The sequence below is a fragment of the Pimephales promelas genome, chromosome 12, assembly GCF_988280905.1.
Source record: "Pimephales promelas chromosome 12, fPimPro1.hap1.1, whole genome shotgun sequence".
In the NCBI taxonomy this organism is placed as follows: domain Eukaryota; kingdom Metazoa; phylum Chordata; class Actinopteri; order Cypriniformes; family Leuciscidae; genus Pimephales; species Pimephales promelas.
Window position 1 is genome coordinate 20431170 of NC_142780.1, and position 22864 is coordinate 20454033.

Consider the following 22864-nt stretch of genomic DNA (forward strand, 5'->3'; position numbering starts at 1 on the left):
GCGGGATGACAAGGTAACGCTTGTAGTTAGTTAGGAGTTAACATGTTTTTCACTTTAAAATAATGGGCCACATCACTAGTAGTTCCTGCGGGATGACATGTTAACTCCTAACTAGCTACAAGCGTTACCTTGTCATCCCGCAATGTTTACACAAGGTAACGCTTGTAGTTAGTTAGGAGTTAACATGTTTTTCACTTTAAAATAATGGGCCACATCACTAGTAGTTCCTGCGGGATAACAAGGTAACGATTAAGTAGTTATTGAGGAGTTAAGAGGTTTTTCACAAATGATACAAGTTATTTAATTTTATATTTGACACATACTGTACAGGTTCTGTGAGGCACTAATATTCTAACAAACACTGTAATCTGGAAGATGTGGTTTTTCTGCTTATCGTAACATAAATGCAGCCAATTTCTTCATTAAAGATACAAATTGTTTTTGACAAGTGAACATCAATGTTTATTTTCATGTCCTAAAGATAAGTCCTCCTCAGGCAGCTACTGTAACATAAAGTTATAGGTCTTTGGAGTCTGAGATATATGTGACTGACATTCAATAGAGCTCATAATAGTGAACTAATCCATGATTCATTGTCTGACTGGTGAGGTAGGCAAATACACACATATCTTACATGAAAAGGCATGTCAAGGTTTATCCACTAAAAATGACACACAGTCGAGGTGACTGGAGCTGTGCACAGTGTGTAGAAGAAGAAGAGGAAAGTGTCAGTCATGGAAACTAGTATTTCTCTGCTCTATTAGACCTGTAACTAAATCCCTAAAGAGCTACTGTGTCATAAACAATTTGTCTAGGACCCCAGGGGGTAGCTGTTTGTATTGCCATAATAGGCTAAGCTAGCAGGCTAATCGGCTAATAGTGTGCAAAGCTGAGAAGTAAGCTTGCGAAAAACAATATACTTTGATTATATACTATTATATCGAACAATTTAAAAGACATGAATGATCATAATGGGAAATTCAGGCAACATACATCATAAAGATCATTATTTTTAATCAATTCAACAGGCAGACTAGCTGCGCCTTAAGTCACATATACTGTCTAGTAGGCTACTATATTTGGAGTGAAACATACTTCGATGTATGAATGAAATTCAGACGTACTAGCTCGACCATGTTGTCAGTGTCATGTGATCTATGATGTCAGTTGTGTCGCCTTTCACAACTCCACTTCTGTGGCCTCATTAGTAAAGTGTCCATTTAATGTGCACTCCAGAATCTTTCTGGCGGTAGTAAGTCATCCGTTTATTTTATTTTATTTATTTTTTTTACGCTGTGATTTCGACATTCTATTTTCACATATTATATACTATTAGAGTAAACATGAGTGGATGCAGAATCAATCTTTCATCCATCCGTATTAAATCTCTACTAGAGAATCTAACTTAAACTAGTAGCTGTGTTTTGGAATATGACTACTGGTTTCTAGCTGGTCATTAGTGATATTTTAGCATATAGTATATTATAGTATTTATTAATATTTAGAATTTGCATTTAGCTTTATATTTTGAGATTTCACTTTAGTTTTAGCAATATTGTTTTGCCGTTTTGTTACACATAGTCCCCGGTCAACCAACTTCCACATTTTTTCGACAGAGGAACACACCTGGAGAAAATTGCACACCCCAGGCTGTGTATTAACTCTTGGGTAAAGTGTGGATTTTAGGATGTTTGCTGAAGGTAGGGGTTTAAAAGGCTGGAGGGGGCGGGGGCATCCATGTTCAAGCAGGTATGAGGAAGGGAGAACAGAGTGACAGAGGAGTAGAAATCAGCCATCTGTCGCCTTAAAAAACAGGGGGTGCAGAGAGGGAGAGAAGGGGGCAGGGTGTTGGGGCAGTTTCTGCCTGTCTGTCACTCAATCTGCACCCTCTAGATTTTTCCATGTGCGATCCGCTCCATTCTTTGTAAATGAATGACACGGCAGGGGCTTGAGGAGTCATGCCTTTAAAACGTGTTTTTTTTTTTCTAATGAATGAATGAATGTGTGTTTGTGAGGGCTCACGGTTACTGCCCCAGAGCAGTTTCATCCTGTTTTCATGACTTCATTGTTTAGTTGTGTGTTTGATGTCAGGCTTGAGCTCCACTCCAGACATCCAACACAAGATGCCAACTCTACCGTAACACATAGCACTTTGTGTGTAGGGAGTTTGTTCGACTGAAACAGACCAATGATCCAAGCAAATAAGAGAAGTGGAACGAAAGAGACGTTGGGATAGAAAGAGAGGGAGACTGCCGTCAGAAATGCCAGTGAGTTTGTGTAAGCTGATCTTTGGAGCCATGTGTCCAGCTGTCTCACTCCCTCTCTGTCACTCCATCTAGAGCTCTACACAACACTGTAAACTATCATTCCCAGAGACAGAAAGATGGAAATATCAAGAGAGAGTGAAAAGAAGAGGAAGCGCAACACATACAATCTCGCCTGTTCATTAATTAGTGTTCCAATCATAGACTTAGTAGATGTCATATGTAACATACACATCTTAAATCCATGAAAAAAAAAGTAAAATAAAATAAAAGTTGTGAGTTGGGCTGGATTATCTGTTTAACAAATGACAGATGAGGGGAAAAGATTATCATTTTTGCAATTACATTTGAAAATGGCAAAGTACTTTCGCTTTAAATTAACCATTAAAATCAAGAGTTCGATGTTAAATGTGGCATAGATTCTGACTACAGTAAGGGTTATGGTAAGGAAAATTTTCTGAACAGCAAGCTTCTCATTTTTGATATGGGACACCCACAAATGTTAGAGGGATCCTCAATCCATTTGTCCAGCCATACAGGAAGCAGATGGAGAGATGGGTGGGGATTCTAGGAGGGGTGAGGGCAGATCATGGGGTAGAGGAAGTTGACTTTGACATTGATTACACCACCTTGTGTGTTGGAAGGGGTGTGTAGTAGTTAATGCCAGGACATGTTGCTGGTTGATGCCACCTGGCCATATAGCAGAGATGGCACGACTGACATTGGTTGGCAATGCTGTCCTCACCATGGAAGCACCAACAGGCAACCCCCACCTTCCCCTGCCCGCTCTCGTCCTCCCTTTCTCACAGATCCATGGCAGATCCGATCACCAGCTGGTACTGCTATCGTTATACTGGGACCTCCCAGGCATTCCACTTCCTATTTTTAAATACAGTTAAATCCAAACTCTTCTCTGGAATGAAAAAAGACCATTTTCACACGCTCCTGTTTTGATAGCAATGCACCGCCAACACACCTTTAATATCAACACAAGCTTATTTCCACCTCTAATATCAACACATGCATACATGCTGTAACATTATTATCAAAGCACATTCCTGAAACACAAACACTGTCAACACACTTAAACTTAAATACTCACCCACGCATCATTCCAAACCTGTGGCTTTTTTCTTCTTCTGGGGAACATAAAATAATGTCTGAAGACTTTTTTCATGCAGTTACAGTCAATGAATACTGGGGCCTTCAAGCTCCAAAAAGGACCATGAACATATAATAGAAGCGGTCAATTCGATTGATGAACTATATAAGTCCTTTAAAATGTGAGAAACAAACCAAAACTGATTTCAAAATGCCAGGATCATTGAGTCTGTGATTTGAACTCAGCTGGTCAGACTGAACAAATCATTGAGACAGGTGTTTCATGAATCAGATCAACACATCCAACTCAAATAATTCATTCACAAGTTAGACATCACCACTTCTCATTAACTCTCATTAACGTGAAAAGGAGAGCTAGGGCATATGTCAAGATTTTTCGTGCATAAACTTACATTTTTGTCTATTTCTCATACAAAGCTATTGTACAGCTTCAGAAGATTTGGAATAAAATGCACGAGTCACATGGATCACTTGTTTGATGCTTTTAATTGCTTTTGGTCCCTTTTGAAGCTTGAAAGTTTTATTTCCCATTCATTTTAACTGCATGCCGAAAAGTCAGTCATGACACAATGTTCAATTTTGGGTGAATTGTCCCAAACTTTTGTTTTGACCTGCACTAACACAGAATCCTCTCCTCAAAACAAGGTCTCCTCCTCATTCTGCAATATGTTACCATTCTGTACCTCAATCTGTCCAACTCCATTGCTCCATTCTCCCCTCGTTTCCCCCTACCCTCTGTCCTTTTTTTTCCTTTCTATCATAACCCCCTCCCACCCCTCTCTGCGCTTGTTCTCTCGCTGTGTCTAATCACTCCACATTAATACCTGCATTCCAGCAGCCCCAGGAATGTCTTAACAATGTAGCCTTGTCCTTAAACTGCTGCACAGGTACAAGAGCATGATTGTGTGTGTGTGTGTGTGCGTGGTCACATGTATACAGAAAGTGAGACAAAATAAATGAATTTAAATGCCCTGTACTCACATGACCAATAAATAGCAGTTTGATAGCAGTCTCTTTCAAAAACTTACAGTTACAGTAAAACAGTGATATTGTGAAATAGTATTACAATTTAAAATAACTGTTATTTTAATATATTGTAAAATGTAATTCCTGTGATGACAAAACTGAACAATATGCCAATTGACTTCAAAAGATTTTTTTTTAAAAACATTTTTTTTTACGTACTATAGAAGAAAATGGGGCCCGTAAACTGTTTGGTTACCCATAATATTCAAAATATATTCATATATATGGTTATAACTGTCAAAGTAAAACTGCAACTGAATTCCACAGGCATCAGCTGCAATTTGATAATTTTTGGATTTTATTTCTCTTCTGATTATACTGGCTTGTATGTACAACTTTTATGACTTTTATGATGTCACCATTTACTGAATATAATTACTGAGCAGCTAAAGGGAGGAAAAACAAAAAGAGACAAAAGGAAAGGGGCTTCCCCCAAAGGAAAAAGAGAGACGTTAACAAAGCGAGTGAGAATGAATGAAGGACAAAGGAAAGGGCAGAGCAGTGTGAGAAAGTTGCCTTCAGCCCAATGAAGTACAGTATCACACTCACAAATGGGCAACACAAGGATTTCAAAGAGACGGGGAGGGAGGGAAACATCTCCAGATCCACTATCTGATCCAGGATGGATGATTTTAATGAACATGTGTCCTCTGTTCTCACTCCTTCAACCCTCCCCACTGCACCAGTCAATATGCGCCCACACACCCATGGCTACTCCCACTCCAACTGTTAATTGACTAGGGAATCCCACGTGCCTTTCACCATGATTACTTGGCAGGGAACGGAGGGGTTAGACTGACCGCTGTCCCAAAAATGTTCAGCCAAGGTGGGGAGTGACAGCGGGAGTTTCACACCCCATGAGAGACACAAGGAGGACCAAAGGCACCAACAACACCACAAACAAAGTCCCTTAAACTTATGCCCAAACAGATTCTTTCTTCCAGCGCGTGTCGACATCTTCCCAAAATAACGGTCTAATTAAGTCTGTCTTAAAGAGTCAAAGCCTTGTGTGTCTTAGTGCAGAACCATTTCATGAGCTTCTGTGTTTTTAACAAACTGCACTAATCCACCGTAAGCCAAATGTCCGTCATAAGCCAAAATCCATCATAAGCCACCATTGTCTGTTCAATTGTATTTTAAGAGATTCTAGACTCTATGAGGAATAGACAGCAAACAAAGAATTACTGGCCCTCATGAAAGCTTAATTTGATTGGAGCACAAAGCCCATATCCTTTGATAATAAGTAACAAGATTTTCATTTGTACTACATTTTAGTTCTCAAAACTCAATAAACAAGTATATTATGATCTTCTGAGATCCTGGCGCTGGTAAAGAAATATCCCTCCCAAAAGAGTTGAAGCATAATGTGAATCTAACAAACTTCATCTGTGTTCTCTGTAAATGGAAATTACATCTAAAACCAATTACTGTCCATAAATAAGATTTCATTTGAGACCAAATGGATGGCTACAACCTTTAAGAAATGACAAGGTATGAAACCTGAAACTCAAGAGGTATGCAAGGGGGGGGGGGGGGGACCAATGCTGGAGCCCCGCAGGCCTGAATATGATTATCAAGCTGTGTGTCAATCAGAAAGGCAACAGAATTAGAGTTGGCACTGCGGCCCTTGGGGTCCATCAGACCACCTTCCTGATTAGATATCAGCCAGGGACACTCATTAACCACAAACTAAAGCAGAGAGCTTGCTAATCTACAGGGATGAAGGGTTTCGAAGGAGAGAGAATAAGAGCAACCCCAAAATGAATCCTTTTCTATCCATGCTTCCCAGTGAAAATGTATAAACATCTTTAAAATCAGATGTATTTAAGCAAAATTGCATACGATTGCATAAGACAAATAATTAGCCTAAGTTTAGTTTATTTCCCTATTTTCAAAAAAAAAGGCTATATATCAGCAAGGGTGCGTTAAATTGATCAAAAGTGATAAGTTTAATGTTAAAGATTTCAAAGAGATGCTGTTCTTTTGAACTCGCTATTAATCAAAGAATCCTGAAAAAATGGTCAAGGTTTCAAAATATTAAGCACTGTTTTACATATTAAGCACTGCATTAAACTGTTTTCAACATTGATACAGAGATTTCAGTAAAAAAAAAAAAACATTCAAAATCTTACTGACCCCAAACAGGTGTGTGATACAGTATATTATAGTACACTCTGAAGTCTTGTGAAGCCGTTTGTATTTGTGCTAATGAAGTACATTTATAATGTTGTTTTAATGATGTTTACATATTCTCAGTTGAAAACGAGACAAAAAGAAGTTGGTAATATAAGTCTTCAGCTCATTCTATGCTAGTTCTTGCAACTTCTTCAAGTGCTGGTCATATTTAACTCATGTTCACACAGGTTTTACAACATACAGGACAGCGAAGTGTGTGTTACAGACAGAGACAGAGCAGGCTGTGGGGGTTGAGTAAAGTGAGAGACACTCTTCTCCCGCAGGTAATCACCTGAGCATGTGTCTCCTGAACGAAATGTGATCTGTCACCCAATCACAGCTTGTGAATGGGGGAGCCCCAGTCTCAGACATTCAAACCCTCCCCAAATGTCTGTCTGACTCGCACACAACCCCTCAGGCCACGTAATGTACAAATATTATAAACGTATTGGCCAGAAACCACCTTAATAATTTTGCAGCGTTTTTCAATCTAGTAATATAATGCACCTCAGACACAAACATTCTCCCAAATGCCCTCCATCCATTTTAAATTCACCAGAGGGCCTTGCGGTGCTCCAGGGGTCAAGCACTATTAAAGCAACAATGTGCCTCGTCAAACAGTATCCATTTTCGTTGAAGAGGTTAACAATGCTCGGCTAATCAGTAACCAGGTTTAAAAAAAAAATTCTAAATAGTGTCTCAAGGAAAAAAAGTGTCCTTCATGTTAAAGGCACACACTGTAAAATGGAGAAAGAATGATTGTGAAGTACATTGCTGCTGATAAATCACAGTCGGAAACAGACAACCTATGATTCATTCGAACAATATTTAAACAGTGATGCACAAAATTGTAAGGTGTAATTGAACATCAAACAAGAACCAAACTTTTTACATTTCTCGAAACTGAACGATCTTTGTGAATATTTTTCAGGTGGTGCGAGTGCAAACAAAAGATCAGGATTACAAATAGTGTTTGTGTGTGTAATCTTCAGCAAGACCACATCTTGAAGGGTCTGTCGAGTAAGGGGCAGTGAATAGCTCAGCCTGGGGAGTGCACTCGACTAACCAAACAGCCGTTAGCTGGGGGCTATAAAGGCTTTTTTCTCCCTAGGGTCAGAGGACTGTTCTCCAGGGAATGTTTGCCAGCTGATAGTATGAAGACAATGGCAACAGTCTGTGTGAGGAAAAGGATGTTTAAAGAGCTCTTAAACAAGCACTGTTTCAACATGACTGTGTTTTCAGTCATATCAGGTAAAGCTGGTCATTTAAACCAGGTGCGATGGAGGTCCATCTGAGATGTGATCAAATGAGGTGATAAAGTAGCTTGAGATATACTACATTGTGTATTTTTGATGAATTCGCTGGTGTTATAAAAATAAATAGTTGTTTTAATTGGCCATTGTTTTCTATAGTCTCCATTTTTTTCTTGTTTCACAGCTTGTATGAAAGTGTTAAGACTCTCATGCGAACTCCAGATCGTCAGAGTTAATAAGTGTAAATAATTTCTGTGAATCATTTAATAAAATGACTTGATTATATTTAACTTTGAACTTTTGGTTGCAAAATCACTATTTAAAAGGAAATGAATTAATGAAAATATATTAACATTTAACAATAACACATTTTAAAACATTTTGAATGTTTAATTTTATATAAAATATTATACATATAGGCCTAGCCTATGAGCAATAGCACACTCGTAGCAGTGCGAAATGGCTGTATGGCATCGACCGCAAACATGAGTAAATGTTTAAGAAACAACAACGTAGTGTCTTAAAACCCCTCTTTTACACAGAAACAATTGAGCCAAAGCCTCCTTTACTAATTCTAAAACGTCACTTTAAAGTAGGAACATTTCATTGAACCTTGTTGTATTAGTAGAGTATAGAGTAGTCTATATTGTGGCATTATGAGATTGAAACGAGTGTGGCCTATTACCTGATATGTCCATAAAATTATTGTTATATCCAAAAAATCAGTTTGAATGTCCGGAAGTTGAGTTCCCGACAACTTCCGTGTTCTAACTTATTAAACTCGAAAAACTAAACCTTGTGACATAACAAAAGTTTTTTTTTTTTTTTTTTTTTTAATGGTGGTGGATTTGCTCGACCACCATGACAGTTGGCGTGGAGTGAATCTCTCACGGCTGGAAAAGGCTCTCAGCCAATCAGATTCTAGAACCAAATACATCTGACCTAGGAAAATTGACATCTTAATCATCATTTATTCATGAAACATGCCAAATTCTTCAAACATAATTTTTTGGCAAGGCTGACATACAAAGAAATCATGCAAAAACAAGAAACAAGAATCAAAATGCACCTTAACGTGGCCTTAAAACACCTTAACCAGGTTTAGTGTTTTGTTCTAATCCTCATATTTAAAATTTGAAATATATATTTTTACATAATATTACTCTATAATATTTCTGGATATGTGTATTTTCAAATATTTTCATATTTATTTAAATATATTTAATAGTATATGTAAAATATAATTTAAGCTATATTGCCCAGCTCTATATGTAATTAAGCCACAGATCACCAATGACAGAAGACAAGTTGTAGTAGTGCATCAAGATGAAGCATTTCTTGTAAGCCAAATCCCAAAACACTGCTACGAGAAACAAATCAATGCAGAACAACTAATGTCCATCTCCAAATCGATACTGGTATAATAGAGCTAAGGGAGATGCGGCAATGTAATACAAGATGGCCGATAGTATAGCATGACCTAAGTTCCTCGCTAAAAAACAATATTTTCCCCAAAAGGAAACCCATCAGCCCTGAATCCATTAGGAATGCCTGAGAGAGGCCTCAGGATTTGCGTCGGCCAATCGCCCTTACAATCTCCACAGCTAAATGGATCAGCCGCTCTTAACCTCGTCTCCCCAAAGAGCCTCTGAAGCACCTATTCTTCAAAGCACTATGCCCCAACACACAGATGCAGCTTTTCACTGTGCCTCGTATCCTTCGGCTCTCCACTTTAGTATCAGACCACTTCAACATCCTTCACAGAAAACAGCCATCACTCTCACACACACACACACACACCATATCTTCCACACACTGTATGTGAGGAAATCTTGTTTCCTGTATGCCACTAATAACAGCCTTGGAGAAATCAAAGGGCATCAGGCTACCGAACTTCCTCTATCGCTGTTTCTGCCGTGCCAGGATGCTTTGTAGTATGGGCAGAGTGTTTCAATGCTGAAGGACTGGGCGGGGGGGTGCAGACAGAGAAGAAAAGAAGGGGGAGAGATGGAGAGATCCTGCTTTTTTATGAAAGAATGACTCAATCAGAACTGGTTATAAATTCTGAGTGAAAGAGCTCAGCAGGTCCACGTGAATAAATTCATTCCTGGCATTACAGATTCTATATAGACATGCCGTCTGTCCTTTCGTCAACCTCTGTGTGTGTGTACGAGGCGGTTATCTATGCCGGAGCACGCACAATACCAACCGTAAATCACAGAAAACATCAATGGTCACCCACTGATCGCAAACACCATTACTGAAAACAAAGAGAGAGACTAACATACACAGAAGCAAGCCAGACAGAGCTAATCCACAACATTAAAACTCTCATTGTGTGTTGTGTGTCTAAGTGTAACATCAGCAGCAGCATCAGATCGGTCAATACATTTACATTCACTTCAAAAGTTCAATTTCAGGTAGACCAAAATAATAATCCATCTTTTTAGACTCCAGACCAACTGAAAATTATTTAAAGACAGGTCAGTCAAAAATGACAATTCTGTCATCCTTTATTCACTTTTTTTGTTACAAACAATTTCTGAACCCTTTCTGAAAATATGTTGTGTTCCACAGAGGAAAGAACATCATACAGGTTTGGAACAACATGAGGGAGTAAATTACAGAATTTACATTTACATTTCCCAACACATAAAAGGTTACGCTAAAAAACTATTTTGTATTATTAAACATAAAACATACTATACAAAATGATTATGAATTGCGTATCCACGATTGCCATCAGAATTGTTAAAAATCAAACACAAGCACTCATTAAAGATAGAAGAAGACCAATTGTTTAAGTTTAAAAGTGAAATACTTTAATAGTGCCAACCTTCATAACATTCAAAATAATGCTAAATGATATCCAACGTACTACTGTATATATTAAAAAAGTGAAAAAAAAGTAACACATTTATGGTTTGGTGTTGATAAAAGGGTAATTGCGCTTTACTGATATAGTTGTGGGGATACCAAATTCAAAAAGATCAAGAAATACTGGTTTATATGATATTAAGATGAAAAGATGGGCTGCTTAGTATCTCTCATTCAGAGCGACCATGTGGTTGCTGTTGCTTTGTGCCAGTAAGCAGTGAGCTTTCCTCAAACCGGCTGCCAAAAGAACTGCAGCCAATCCAAAAACAAGCTTTCACGATGGGTCTCAAAACAATTAAAACAAGCCCAAACACTCTTGATTATTATTTAAGGTGTTATGAATCATTTAGACTTTCTAAGAAGTAACATCCTGTGTCCGAATATGTCTAAGTGAAAAAACTTCCCTACTAAAACAGTACATAAAAAGAGAAGTATCTGAATTCACAATATAAAAGAATAGGCAAAAAGGACCATATACTGCTTCTGCTGAGATTGTTAAGTGTGCATACTGTGGACACTTTACTATCCCATGAGGCCACAGGAGAGAAGTTGTGAATCAGAGAAGCGACAATTGATGCTGTATATTGGTCACGTGATGCGATGTCTTAATTTCCTCAATTTAAAACATTACAACTTTTCATTTTCTATATTCTTTTTTTAAAAACACAAAGTGAGTTCTTCGAATGCTGTACCTCCCCAAATAGTATCCGATTTCAGGTGCAGATACATTTAAGTCAATTAATGGCATTTTTTTTTTTCGTCTAATATCCACATTCTACAGGGTCATGAGGCTGTTAAACCACTAAAATGTGACCTATGTGTAAAAAAAAAAAATATCTATGGTTATAACAGCAAAGTCCCATATTGTGATCTTGGATCAAAACCATGTGTGTTGTGGTTGCGTGACTTGCTTTCACTGGCAGCCTGCGCGTCCATCTGTGCCGAAAAAAAGAGAGGCAGAGAAATAGAGACGGGATAGAAAGAGAGAGAATCTGGGGGGTTGAAGAGTCAGGGGGCGAGATGTAACCTGTCCCCTGCTGAATGCCTCTCATTCCAAGCAGTGACTCCCCCCTCCTCACGGGCATGAATCACAAAGCTGATCCGAAAGACTGGGGCCCACAGCAGAGAGCCAAATCACACACTTTACCGCCTCTTTCCGCCGCTATCATCATCACCACCACCAGCCAAATTAGCACCTTGGGTTTGAACAGTTACACAACGTGTGGGTTGACACTGCACACACAGGTGTGCGTGACTAGCTTTAAGCGCAGGTGTGTGTGGATGGATATCTATAGGAGCTTTGAGCTCGCATGAAGCAACCTCATACATAAGATTGGCTTTTATCTGCTGGCCCAGCACAAAGAGCAGGTTTTAATTCGAAGCCTCCTAATGCCATAATAATTACTGCCGGCTGCAGGGGGTGATGTGTGTGTGTGTGTGTGTGTATCACGTTTGATGCCGCTGCGGTTGGGGAGGTTCTGCTGAGGAAAATTTAAGCAAGGAAATGAGTGGGGGAAAGAGACAAAGAAGGGAAGCGTGTTGTTTCCGTGCGTCTCCTTAAAACTCGGCTGACAAGCTGTCTCAACAATTTTTTACGCCACCAACTGACATCTCACCATGTGAGCAGCCAGCCACTGAGGTGCTGCACCAATACCACCTCAGAATACTCAATATGGAATGAAAACGTAAATAATATTGTTGAAAAATCATCTGAGAGGTTATTGCTTTGGTAACAGTGCTGGTGGTTACAGTAACAAGGTCATGTGGCACCGATATGAGGCTGGACGGGAACCATTTTAAATGCTAATCACTGAGACTTCCATTATAAGGCAAATTATATGAAAGCTCTAGCAGAGGCTGGCACACCTCTGGGAGAGGTATAGGCAACAAATTGAAATGAACGGGCACAGTTCCAGCGACTGTCATTTGCCAGTTAAACGCTACAGATCGATTGAAATTTATGCCCAGAAAGAGGATAAAGTCATCAAAACAGGCTTTCCTGAGGACACGCACAAAGATGCTGCAGTGTTTGTGGAAGTGTAGCGTTTTTGTGGAAGTCACGGGTCATGTGGGACAGGTGTGAGCATCAGATCTGACAAATACTGGCATTAAAAGAAAGTAACTGTGGATCCCATGATCAGCCCAATTAAAGGACATGCAAAAAAATAAGTGAATTCTTAATGACTTTTGAGTTAAAGAGAGGGAAGAGGGAAAACAGCTACAGAAGAGAAGATCTCAGAGGACCTGCTTTCAGAGCAACAGAAGCATCACTGATCAGTGCATTCAACCCCAACGCAGCAGCCTGGAGACTTGACTGAGCTCATCAAAAGAAACACTTCATCTGTCTGTTGCTCCACACGTTTTTTTCAAACTCTGGACATGAGAAGAGTCTCAAACAATGGAATGGTGCAGAGCAGAGGGATAAGGTAGGTAGGTAAAAAAGGACTTCCGATAGCGCAGAACTGAAAGAAGGTGAGAACACTAGAAGAACCAGATCCACAGTAAGGGAGGGGAGTGAGAGAGAGCCTTAAGAGCAGACAGAAAGATAAAACACAAGTACCTCTGGGATGGAGAAGAATGTATGCCTGGGAGGGTTTTTTTTTTTTTTTTTTTTTGAGGGAGCTTCTTTATAAGAGTGTTTTTACTCAGTCAAATAGTCTGTCATAAATGTAAATTTAGTATCAAAATTCAATCTTATCCACAAAACAAACAGTAAACTACTTTGCATGTAGGCTTCATTTTAAAAGTGGTAATACATCGACACATATGTGAGAGAGGTGGTAAAGATGGTCTGTCTGAAGTAGAGCTAGAGGGGCCACGTTGCCCCTGTGCTGAAACATTATTGGTCATAGGCAGCCAAACACTTCAAAGCAGAACAAAACTACTAACTGAACCGCAGGGTGCAGACAGTAATAGGGCCCAATGACCTTGGTAACACAAATCAGGTTCATACCTGTAGGCTATATTCTGACAGAATACAGCCCTACACAAGATTTCTGTAATAAATTCAATAAATAAACTAGTTTAACTAGTTTTAAATGTCGAAAATTGCGAACCGCACTGCAAACACAAGGTGCCAAGCCATTATTTAAGAATATATTATCTGATTAAAAAAAAAAAAAAGAAAGAAAAAAAACTAAGAATGAAGTTGCAAATCCAAATTTCAATAACGCGTACTAATCATAGTGAATTGATATGAATTTGGAGTCTGGCAGCCGCACACTTGAACTCGGATGAAAGCAAGCGCGTCTATTCGGCGACAGCGCGCGCGGAACAGGAGCGAACATCCCCTCTTCAAAGACCAAGACCAGTCCAGGTTAACCCTTGAACCATTCCCTGGCTTAAACATGAACAACAGACGCTGACAGCCACAACATAACATGTTTAATACGTCCTCCCTTAAGTTCCTTTCGACCCTTCAACTCGCGCTCACGGTAACAGGTTGTTCACCAACAGAAAAGTAACCTGCTTTTAATTTACTCCACATTCAAACAAACCATTTGCGTTTATACACTGAAACTTATTAAGAAAAGCTTGTGATTTTAAAACCAAAATAACTTAATTGCCCTATAGTAAAATTGCAAATTTTCGGAGTAGGCAATTCTAATTTGTAGCCTCCTTACCTTGCAGTGCTACCGCAAGCAAGGTGCAGAAAACGCCGAACCGTCCCAACATCGTTCTCGACATAGTTGCGTCTTAACTTGGCGGCTTTGTTTCTCGTCGCGTCGTTGTACTTCTCTGCAGCGTCTCGTCTCGGTACAAGCTCCTTCGCGCTCACACGCAGCAGTCTAGTGCGCTCCCCCGTCCTTCTTGGCGCAAGAAATCTGATGCGGATGGCAGTGACTTGGCTGATATATTTGCACAAAAGGTGACCGTGCGCCCCTCCCCTCTCCCTTCCCAAACGAGTAAAGTGCTACTGGAGTGAACACATACGGCCAAGAGACGAGAAAGACGTTTACACAGTATCACAACGGCTAATTATTTTTTTTAAAAGGTGATATTTTGATTGAAAATTATGCAATTTAATTTTTAAGGAACTAAATTAATCTCACACTCAGGGCTGTTTGGTATGCTCCATAAATATTTAGCCTAACTTACAATTTACTCTGGCTACACAAAACATAAAACGTGTTGTTGGCAATCAATCATACAGGTTTTGTGTGACTGACAAGTACTTGTATAATTCTAGCTCTTCCATCAGTTTAGACAATGCATGTGTGTGTCCCTTTGGAAAAAGTCTCAAGCCCACACTGGGTTTCAAACTGGCATTCCTGGGATAGCTGGAGTAAAAACAGCTGCTTCACTTTTCTCAGGGCAAGAGTTGGGTGTGCGGGAGAGAGTGCGTTATCGAACCCGATAAGAGGAGAGGGGCTTGGGAAATGGAGTGATGAAAGAAGAGGAGAGAGAGACAGGACTGGGAGGGCGGAGTGTTATGGGAGAGGATGCGGTGTGATATATTCAGCTGTGTCATTCATTACTGTTATTTTGTGCTATTCTTGGGTCATGACAGCACAGCAATGTATTAAACTGCCTTTCTCCTAATGCCTGTTGACTCTTTGCACTTCAAAGTTCACACCGGCTATGTCCAAGCATTACTTAGCTATACTCTAGCACAATCCAATGCACAGAAGTTATAGAATATAAATAAAGGGTCCTATACAAAAAATTGGGCCTGTTTTCAAGAAACAGCGGTACTGATAAGTCCTTGCTTTGGGAAATTTCTTCCAGAAATATATATTTTCTAGTAAAAAGAACATAGAAATGAAAAATCTATAATCCTGTTGATAGAAACATGTATGATGTTATTTTCTGCAAAAAGCAAAAGAAAAATTATGACTTTTCAAGTAGCTCTAAGTTTATAGTAGTTTAATAGTAGAGATTTTTCACAATAGTCAAGCTCCAAAAGGGCTAAAACCTATTTTTATTCATTAAAATCAGCTATGTTTAATGTATAAATTACTGAAATGTTGGTCAGATATAGTCAACTAGGTAATAGAGTCAGCCTTTATTTTTTAGATAACTTCTGATTTTTTTATTCTTGGGTGATTGATTGATTGATTGATTGATTGGTTGGTTGATTGATTGATTGATTGATTGGGTTAGGGTTAGATACAAGTAGTGCACAAGGCATAGTTTTGTCTGGCAAACAGACTAAAACTTTATTCATTAATAATACCACACCACTGAAGCTCTATAATCTCAAACTAATTACTGATGGCAAATGCCATTGATTTTCATGTGACCAATCATAACATGCCAAAATTAATATGTGAAATGGAAAATGAGATTTAAACTGAAATCTAAAATGAAGATTCTGCATGAAGATTCTTCAAAATACTGTAGGTTTGGAGCAACAAGAGGGAACAATGACAATGAACAATGAAAAGTAATGACAAATTGTTTAATCTAGATTTCTTTACAGCTCATTTAACAGGAATTAGTCCTGTAAAAGCTGCTGTATGGCACAGAGTTGTGAGTTTTCTTGTCTGGGATAGGAGATACTAGTAACTGAAACCGACTCTCTGACCTTTCCATGGTCCAGACTCTGCTCTTTGAAAACATCAGAGCCTCATGTTGACCCCGAATGTTGTAGTGACCTAAAGTGTGTGTGCATGTGTGTGTGTGTGTGTGTGTGTGTGTGTGTGTGTGTGTAATTTTCACCAAAAGTGTCATTTTCTTTGGGAACAATACCATCAGAAGTAGTCTGCATGGATGGATGACAGAGGGATGTAATGATAAAATGATGAAAAGAGGTTAGAAGAACTCTTTGATTCTTCTGTCAGGGTGTGACTAGCATGGGGCCTGGGGGAACAACGGGGATACAGAACAGAGGTGCAGACAAGAGAGAAACAGAATGATAAATTGGGGCTTAAGTGAAAGAGGACTGTGCACCAGCCAAGTAAATCAGAGAATGAGTAAAGACAGACCAAAAGGAGCATGGACCGCATAATTGAATTTGATGCACTTTTTTACATTTTCGCAATTATAGATTATGTATACTGCTCTCGAACGCTCTCTCTCTCTCTTTTGTATTTGCCTACATCTTCAGTCGCATTTTTGTTTACCCTTGAAATCATTATTTTTTTAAATGGCATTCCTGCAATTTTGTTTTTTGGTATAAATGCACAAGTACACAAGGTACACAGCGATGAAAAATCTTTTTTTTTTTTTTTTTTAAACCATCTCTTTTTATAGACAAATTTGGTATAGAAGCAGGAGAAATAATTGTCTAAATAAACCAGTTGCAAAAAAAAAAATAAAACAAAACAGTAACACTATTTTACAGTCTTTGTTACACTTTACAAATAAAAGCATGAATAATCAGATGCAACTAACCCTAACCTAACATTAACCCTATACTGTACTTAATTAATATTACTCATTAATTAAATGTAGAATTGCACCTTATCAAAGACACAAATAAAGTGTAACAAAAACCGAATTGGTCACTGAAAGATACACAATACACTCATCTAAATGATTATTAAGAACACCTGTTCAATTTGTCATTAATGCAATTATCTAATCAACCAATCACATGGCAGTTGCTTCAATGCATTTAGGAGTGTGGTCCTGGTCAAGACAATATTCTGAACTCCAAACTGAATGTCAGAATGGGAAAGAAAGGTAATTTAGGCAATTTTGAGCGTGGCATGGTTGTTGGTGCCAGACAGGCCGGTCTGAGTATTTCACAATCTGCTCAGTTACTGGGATTTTCACACACAACCATTTCTAGGGTTTACAAAGAATTGTGTGAAAAGGTAAAAACATCCAGTATGTGGCAGACCTGTGGGTGAAAATGCCTTGTTGATGCTAGAGGTCAGATGAGAATTGGCCGACTGATTCAAGCTAAAGGAAAAGCAACTTTGACTGAAATAACCAGAATGAGAACATAGATCCATCATGCCTTGTTACCACTCTGCAGGCTGCTGGTGGTGGTGTAATGGTGTGGGGGACTTTGGCATTTGCCAGCATTTTTTCTTGTTTCTTACCATAACATTTTTACATTATTTTCTGTTACAAAAAAAAAAAAAAAAATCACAGGTAACACTAAATTTCAAGAGGGTTTTCCTGCTGAGTTTAAGCCGGGGACACACTTAACGACTGTAAGGCAGATTATGAATGTAATTTCATTCTTACGACTGACCATGCCCTAACACACCGAGTCCGAGACAGTTGCATTCAGTGAGTGTTTAAAATCTGCGCCAGTCATTGAAAAGTCTATAAGTGTGTTCAATTCAGTCTTAGAATGTTTCAGATAGTCGTTAAGTGTGTCCCCGTAATTAACGGCTTAAAAGGCAGATTTTTAATGTAATTTGACTCTTACGACTGATCATGCTCAAACACGTTGAGTCAGAGACGGTTGTGTTCAATCTGTGTTAAAAGTTGGTATTTAACATCTGCTCCAGTCATGCAGAGTTTACACTGCACGATTTTCAAAGTAGTCGGGTCACTGTTCTTTTCACACTGCACAACTATCTGTGGTAGCATTAGTTGCTGATGTGTTCACACTGCACCCTGGATCGGTGACAGGGGGTTTTACACTGCATGACTTTAAAAAAGAAAGAATCGCTGACAACTTTTGTCTGGTCCCCAAACTACGTTTCACAACCAAACACATGCGAGAAGTGAAGGAAATAAAGCAAGATCACGCGTGCGTGAGACCAGAGTTCTCGCGGAAGACTGAAATTGTTATTAAAAATAATAGCCTGTAAGAAGATTGTGATCCAAATTGTCTGTGCGCTGATTTGCAGCGAAAAAGAAGAACGAAAAACAGACTATGCAGAAGTAAATGGTTTGGGAGCAAGGACTGGGTGTTTTGCAAAGAGAGAGTACATAAATAATTTTGCAATGTGCTGCTGTTGCTACTGGTCAAGCAAATGTTTGTGCTTTGTTACTGTTTGATATAATTGTAAAATACTGTATATCTATTAAAATACTGATATTCTGGTCTATAGACCTTATGTAGCCCCGCGCTCGTTGTCTTTTGACTTCTGGTCTGTATTTCCACAGCGATCTTGCATAGGTATAAATTCCCGGTTGACATTTGTTAAGACATCTGCTTTACAAAGCTTATGATAGACATTAATGCTCATGATAACTTTTGTTAACTCTACAATAAGCAAATCCACTTCACCAGCTAATTACTCCTCGACAGCGATGCCATAGGAATATACAAAGCGACCGCAAAAACAGAAATTCAAAGACAATATTCTAAAGATGACGGCGCCCACGTTTCTCTGGTGCATAAGGTCTATACTCCTCCCCGAACATCCCGCTGTTTTGTATCTTGCGCTCTCATTGGCTATAGGTCATCACCGATGTACTTTTCAGCTCAGAACATATTCACACAGCAGGATTTTGAATCGCCGACAGGTCCAAATATCTCACGGGATTGTCGGCAATTCTCTCAGAACGCGTCTTTGATAATTCACACTGCGTGATTCTCACTTGCGTGAACGACCACTGATTTGCCCTTGATTTCGGGCATTTGTCATCGATCTTGCAAAAATCGGGCTTAAAATCGTTAACTCAGCATAAATGTGTTCAGTCATAGAATGTTTCAGCTCGTCGTTAAGTGTCCCGGCATTACTCAAGGACAGATCAAGATTCTGCTCTATTTCCCAGGAATGAGCGTCAAAACACTAAACACTAACCCCACAAGCTGTGTGTCTCTTTTAGATCAAGTCATAACAGTCTGTCATCATGGCTGCACAGTGTCGGGATCCAATCCAAAAAGTTTTCATATTTGTACCAGTCATTTCGGCGTGGCACGTGGGCGGGTGAGCTGACATTTCGGCTGCAGGGTTCATCTTCACGAGGGCTATCTGTGGAACAATAGAGCCTATCATTCCTTCCCCTCACAGCCTGACTGAACATCTTTCTTTACACACAGAGCAAATTATCATAAACTACAGACCACACAGATCAGAGCTCGACGTGGGTGAACTGACCTTAACACATGCCAGAGGTCAAAGAGAAACTGAGGAAGACATGGTCATCATTAAACACAGTCAGTGTACAGAACTGGATTCATAGCTCTGTGCACAATGACACTTACAGTCATTTACTGTAAACTCAAGAGATGACTCACTCAAAAGAACTGTGGGTTTCAATTTTACAGCCTGTGAAACAATGCACCTAATAAAAGCCTTTGTTTAATACTCACATACGACATACACAAAATACACACATACTAGAGGGGTTAAAATGGCTTATTTATACAGCATTAAGTGAATAAAATAAAATGATTTTACTGATGTAATGATGTTTTACTATTGTATACACACACTTAAAGAGACATTACATTATTACAAAAGATTTGTTTCAAATAAATGCTGCTTTTTGCATTCTGAAAATAATTGTTTGCATAAATGCAATGCTTTCCATACAAATATTTAGCAGAACAACTGTTTTCATAATTGAACATAAGAAATGTTTTGTTGAGCACGGAACCAGTATATTAGAATTATTTCTGATGGATCATGTGACACTGAAGACTGGAGTAATGATGCTGAAAAACAGAAGAAACATACTTGAAACAGTACTACCCTCTCAATTAAAAACCATACCACAAGCTGTTGCCACACATTCAATTCCATAAATGAAATAATTTTTCTCTAAAAAAAATAATTAAAATATTCATACGCTGACACAAAATGCCTGGAGAACTTAAACCTTTATCCACTTTTAGCACTCTCTGTTTCCACACATATACGCCTGAAACACGCCTGAGGTCCATTTCCGTAGAGTCGAGAAAAAGTGTATGTGAGCTTGAGTAGAGATGGGGGTGTTGGAGCTTAAGGCAGAGTCAGGATTTTTTCAGTGGAAAAAATCCTTGACTTGCTTTAAAGAGAAATAATAAAAGTTGATAGTTTGTGTATGAAGCATACTAATGAGGCAGCATGTGTGTGTCAATAAGTCATGCCAGCCACAAACCATTGCATAATCCCAAACACAAAGACTGCTCTCTGATCTGTGGACACATCAAAACATATTTACACCTACAATACAGCTCAAGTTCCCACAATTGCGCATGATGCAGTATTAATGATTAAACCAGTGCAGTATGCAGCAGAAACAAGAGCATTCTCTGAGCTCAGATTTCTTGTCTCTAGAGTTAGATCATGGCAGTGTTTGTCCACCTGTGCATCCATTAGACTGTGTGCGTTAGCTGGTTTATCGGGGCCCCATCTGTGTGCAGTGAGGCCTGTTTCACTGCCAAACCCCAGTGATGTCACCTCCCCTGAGTGGCCTCCTCCTTTGAGGGGACCCCCAGACTAACCCAAACCAGCACGCACACACAAACTTCTGCTCTTTATCGACCCAGCCAGCGCACTAATCCTTGCCCATTGCCTAGTTTTCTTCTCACAATCTTATTTTCTTCCACATTTCCTTCACCTAATCTCCTTCCATGTTCCGCCTCTTTCCATTTATCCTCGTTTCTGTTCCTCGCTCGCTCAAAAAGCCCTTTCTTTATTATTCCATATCTGTTCGTCTCGCTCTCACCCTCTATTACTCATGATGATGGTCATTATCTTATTAGCCGCCAATGACGGTGCATTCAGGAAAGAGAACCTGTGACACACGCTCCGGTACAATGACAGAGTGCTGGCACCAATGCCAGTTTTATGCTGAAAGCTGGAAATCCCAGCCTAAAGCAGTCAGTGCAAGCTCGCTCCCCTTACCGCCATGATTTAGCGCTGTGATCTCTGTTGCCAAGCTCCCGGCGTACCCGCTCATCAGGACAAGTGTGGCAGGGCAGCGGAATGGCCATGTGCTCCTTTAATCAAATTACTAGATGATTCACTCACGTCTGCTGGCGGAAACAGATTGCAGAGATCTGCAAAAACATGACATTATTCAGGTTAAAAGGAAACTGCCGTTTTCACCAGCCAAGGACAACGTGATCTACTGTACGCTCACTGCAGTAATTTTTTGAAAAGGGTTGAGGCTTCATTTACTGCTTAGCACGGGAGCATAAATCAATGGGGATCATAATCAATACTCAGCATATGGTGAGGCGCAGCATCCCACGGGAGAGAGTGTGTGATTGTGAGTGTGTTCTTCAGGCTCGGTTGGCTTGAGCTGCTTCTGTACCTTTGATCAAGCAAGCGGGTCTCTTTCAGCCCCCCTGCAAAAACTTACACTCACTCAGTCTCTCCCTCCCTCTCACTCACACACACACACATTACAAACGCTTTATTTGGACTTACAGTTAAGAAAGCATTAAGGGATGATGGCGGATGACGAATTATTAAAAGTTAATGCACATGGTGCTAATGCAGCCACAAGGTGAAGCAAAGTCACAGCTTGGGTGTGCATTAATTATCAATAATTCAACAGCCAATTATTCTGCTTACACCGCAGTAAGCACATAAACACATCTCGTGGGGAGAACCTCTCTCTTACGTCATTGATTTATTATCATATTTATTTGTAAGGGAAATAACAAATAATTAAATTCAGTCAAGAATTACTTCATATATCCGTGCTAATAATTAACACCTTAAAACATCTGTCAGCCAATCAGACTTAATCATTCAACAGAGGCATATTATAATACAGATAGAGAATCTGTCAATACTGAGCATATCTACAGGTCAATAGTAAAATGTCTACTTGTACGAGAGATCACTGAGGATAAACGGGATATCTGACAATATAGTCCTCCTTTTTTCCTAGTCCAGCAATCTGAAGATTTTGTATATTCAAGATGTCAAAGATACCAATTATTAAAATAACCAGATGCTACTTTGAATTAAGGCTGGTATTTACTAGTAGTAAAACTCCACAATATACAGATCAAAACAACATCTAATGCCCAGGGTAATAACTGTTTTGTTTATTTTTTTTCTTTAATTTCAGTATTATCAATAGAAACAAATAATTTCTTCCATTTGCTAGTACATCTGAGTGAAACAGACTATTCAAAAAAAGTTGCAAGGCAGGACTTGGTTCAATCCATCGGTTAGTTCTTTAATTCTTTATAAGCGTGCCTTTATAAAGTGGATTTCCATTTCATGGTGACTTAAATAAAATCGGAGAAAATAAGTAAGTAACTAAAAGTGGGATTTCTAACATTATTATCTTAACAGACATTTACATCGGATAGTCTGACCTTATAATTTGTTTGCTTTTGGTGTA

At 39.1% G+C, this 22864-nt stretch overlaps 1 protein-coding gene across 6 annotated transcripts in view; it reads right to left on the reverse strand.

Moving 5' to 3' along the window:
- The window catches only part of bcam (basal cell adhesion molecule (Lutheran blood group)), a 69181-nt gene extending 46333 nt beyond the window's left edge, over positions 1–22848 (reverse strand). For 4 of the 6 annotated variants that reach the window (XM_089117648.1, XM_089117646.1, XM_039679737.2 and 1 more), the window contains exon 1: positions 14341–14583. In XM_089117648.1, the coding sequence (XP_088973774.1) occupies positions 14341–14404 (64 nt within the window). In that variant the 5' untranslated portion in view covers positions 14405–14583. Of the gene's footprint in view, positions 1–14340; positions 14585–21405 lie in introns of those variants that run through there. The other 2 variants (XM_089117647.1, XM_089117649.1) reach the window with 2 other exon arrangements.
- Positions 22849–22864: the final 16 nt, after the last annotated feature.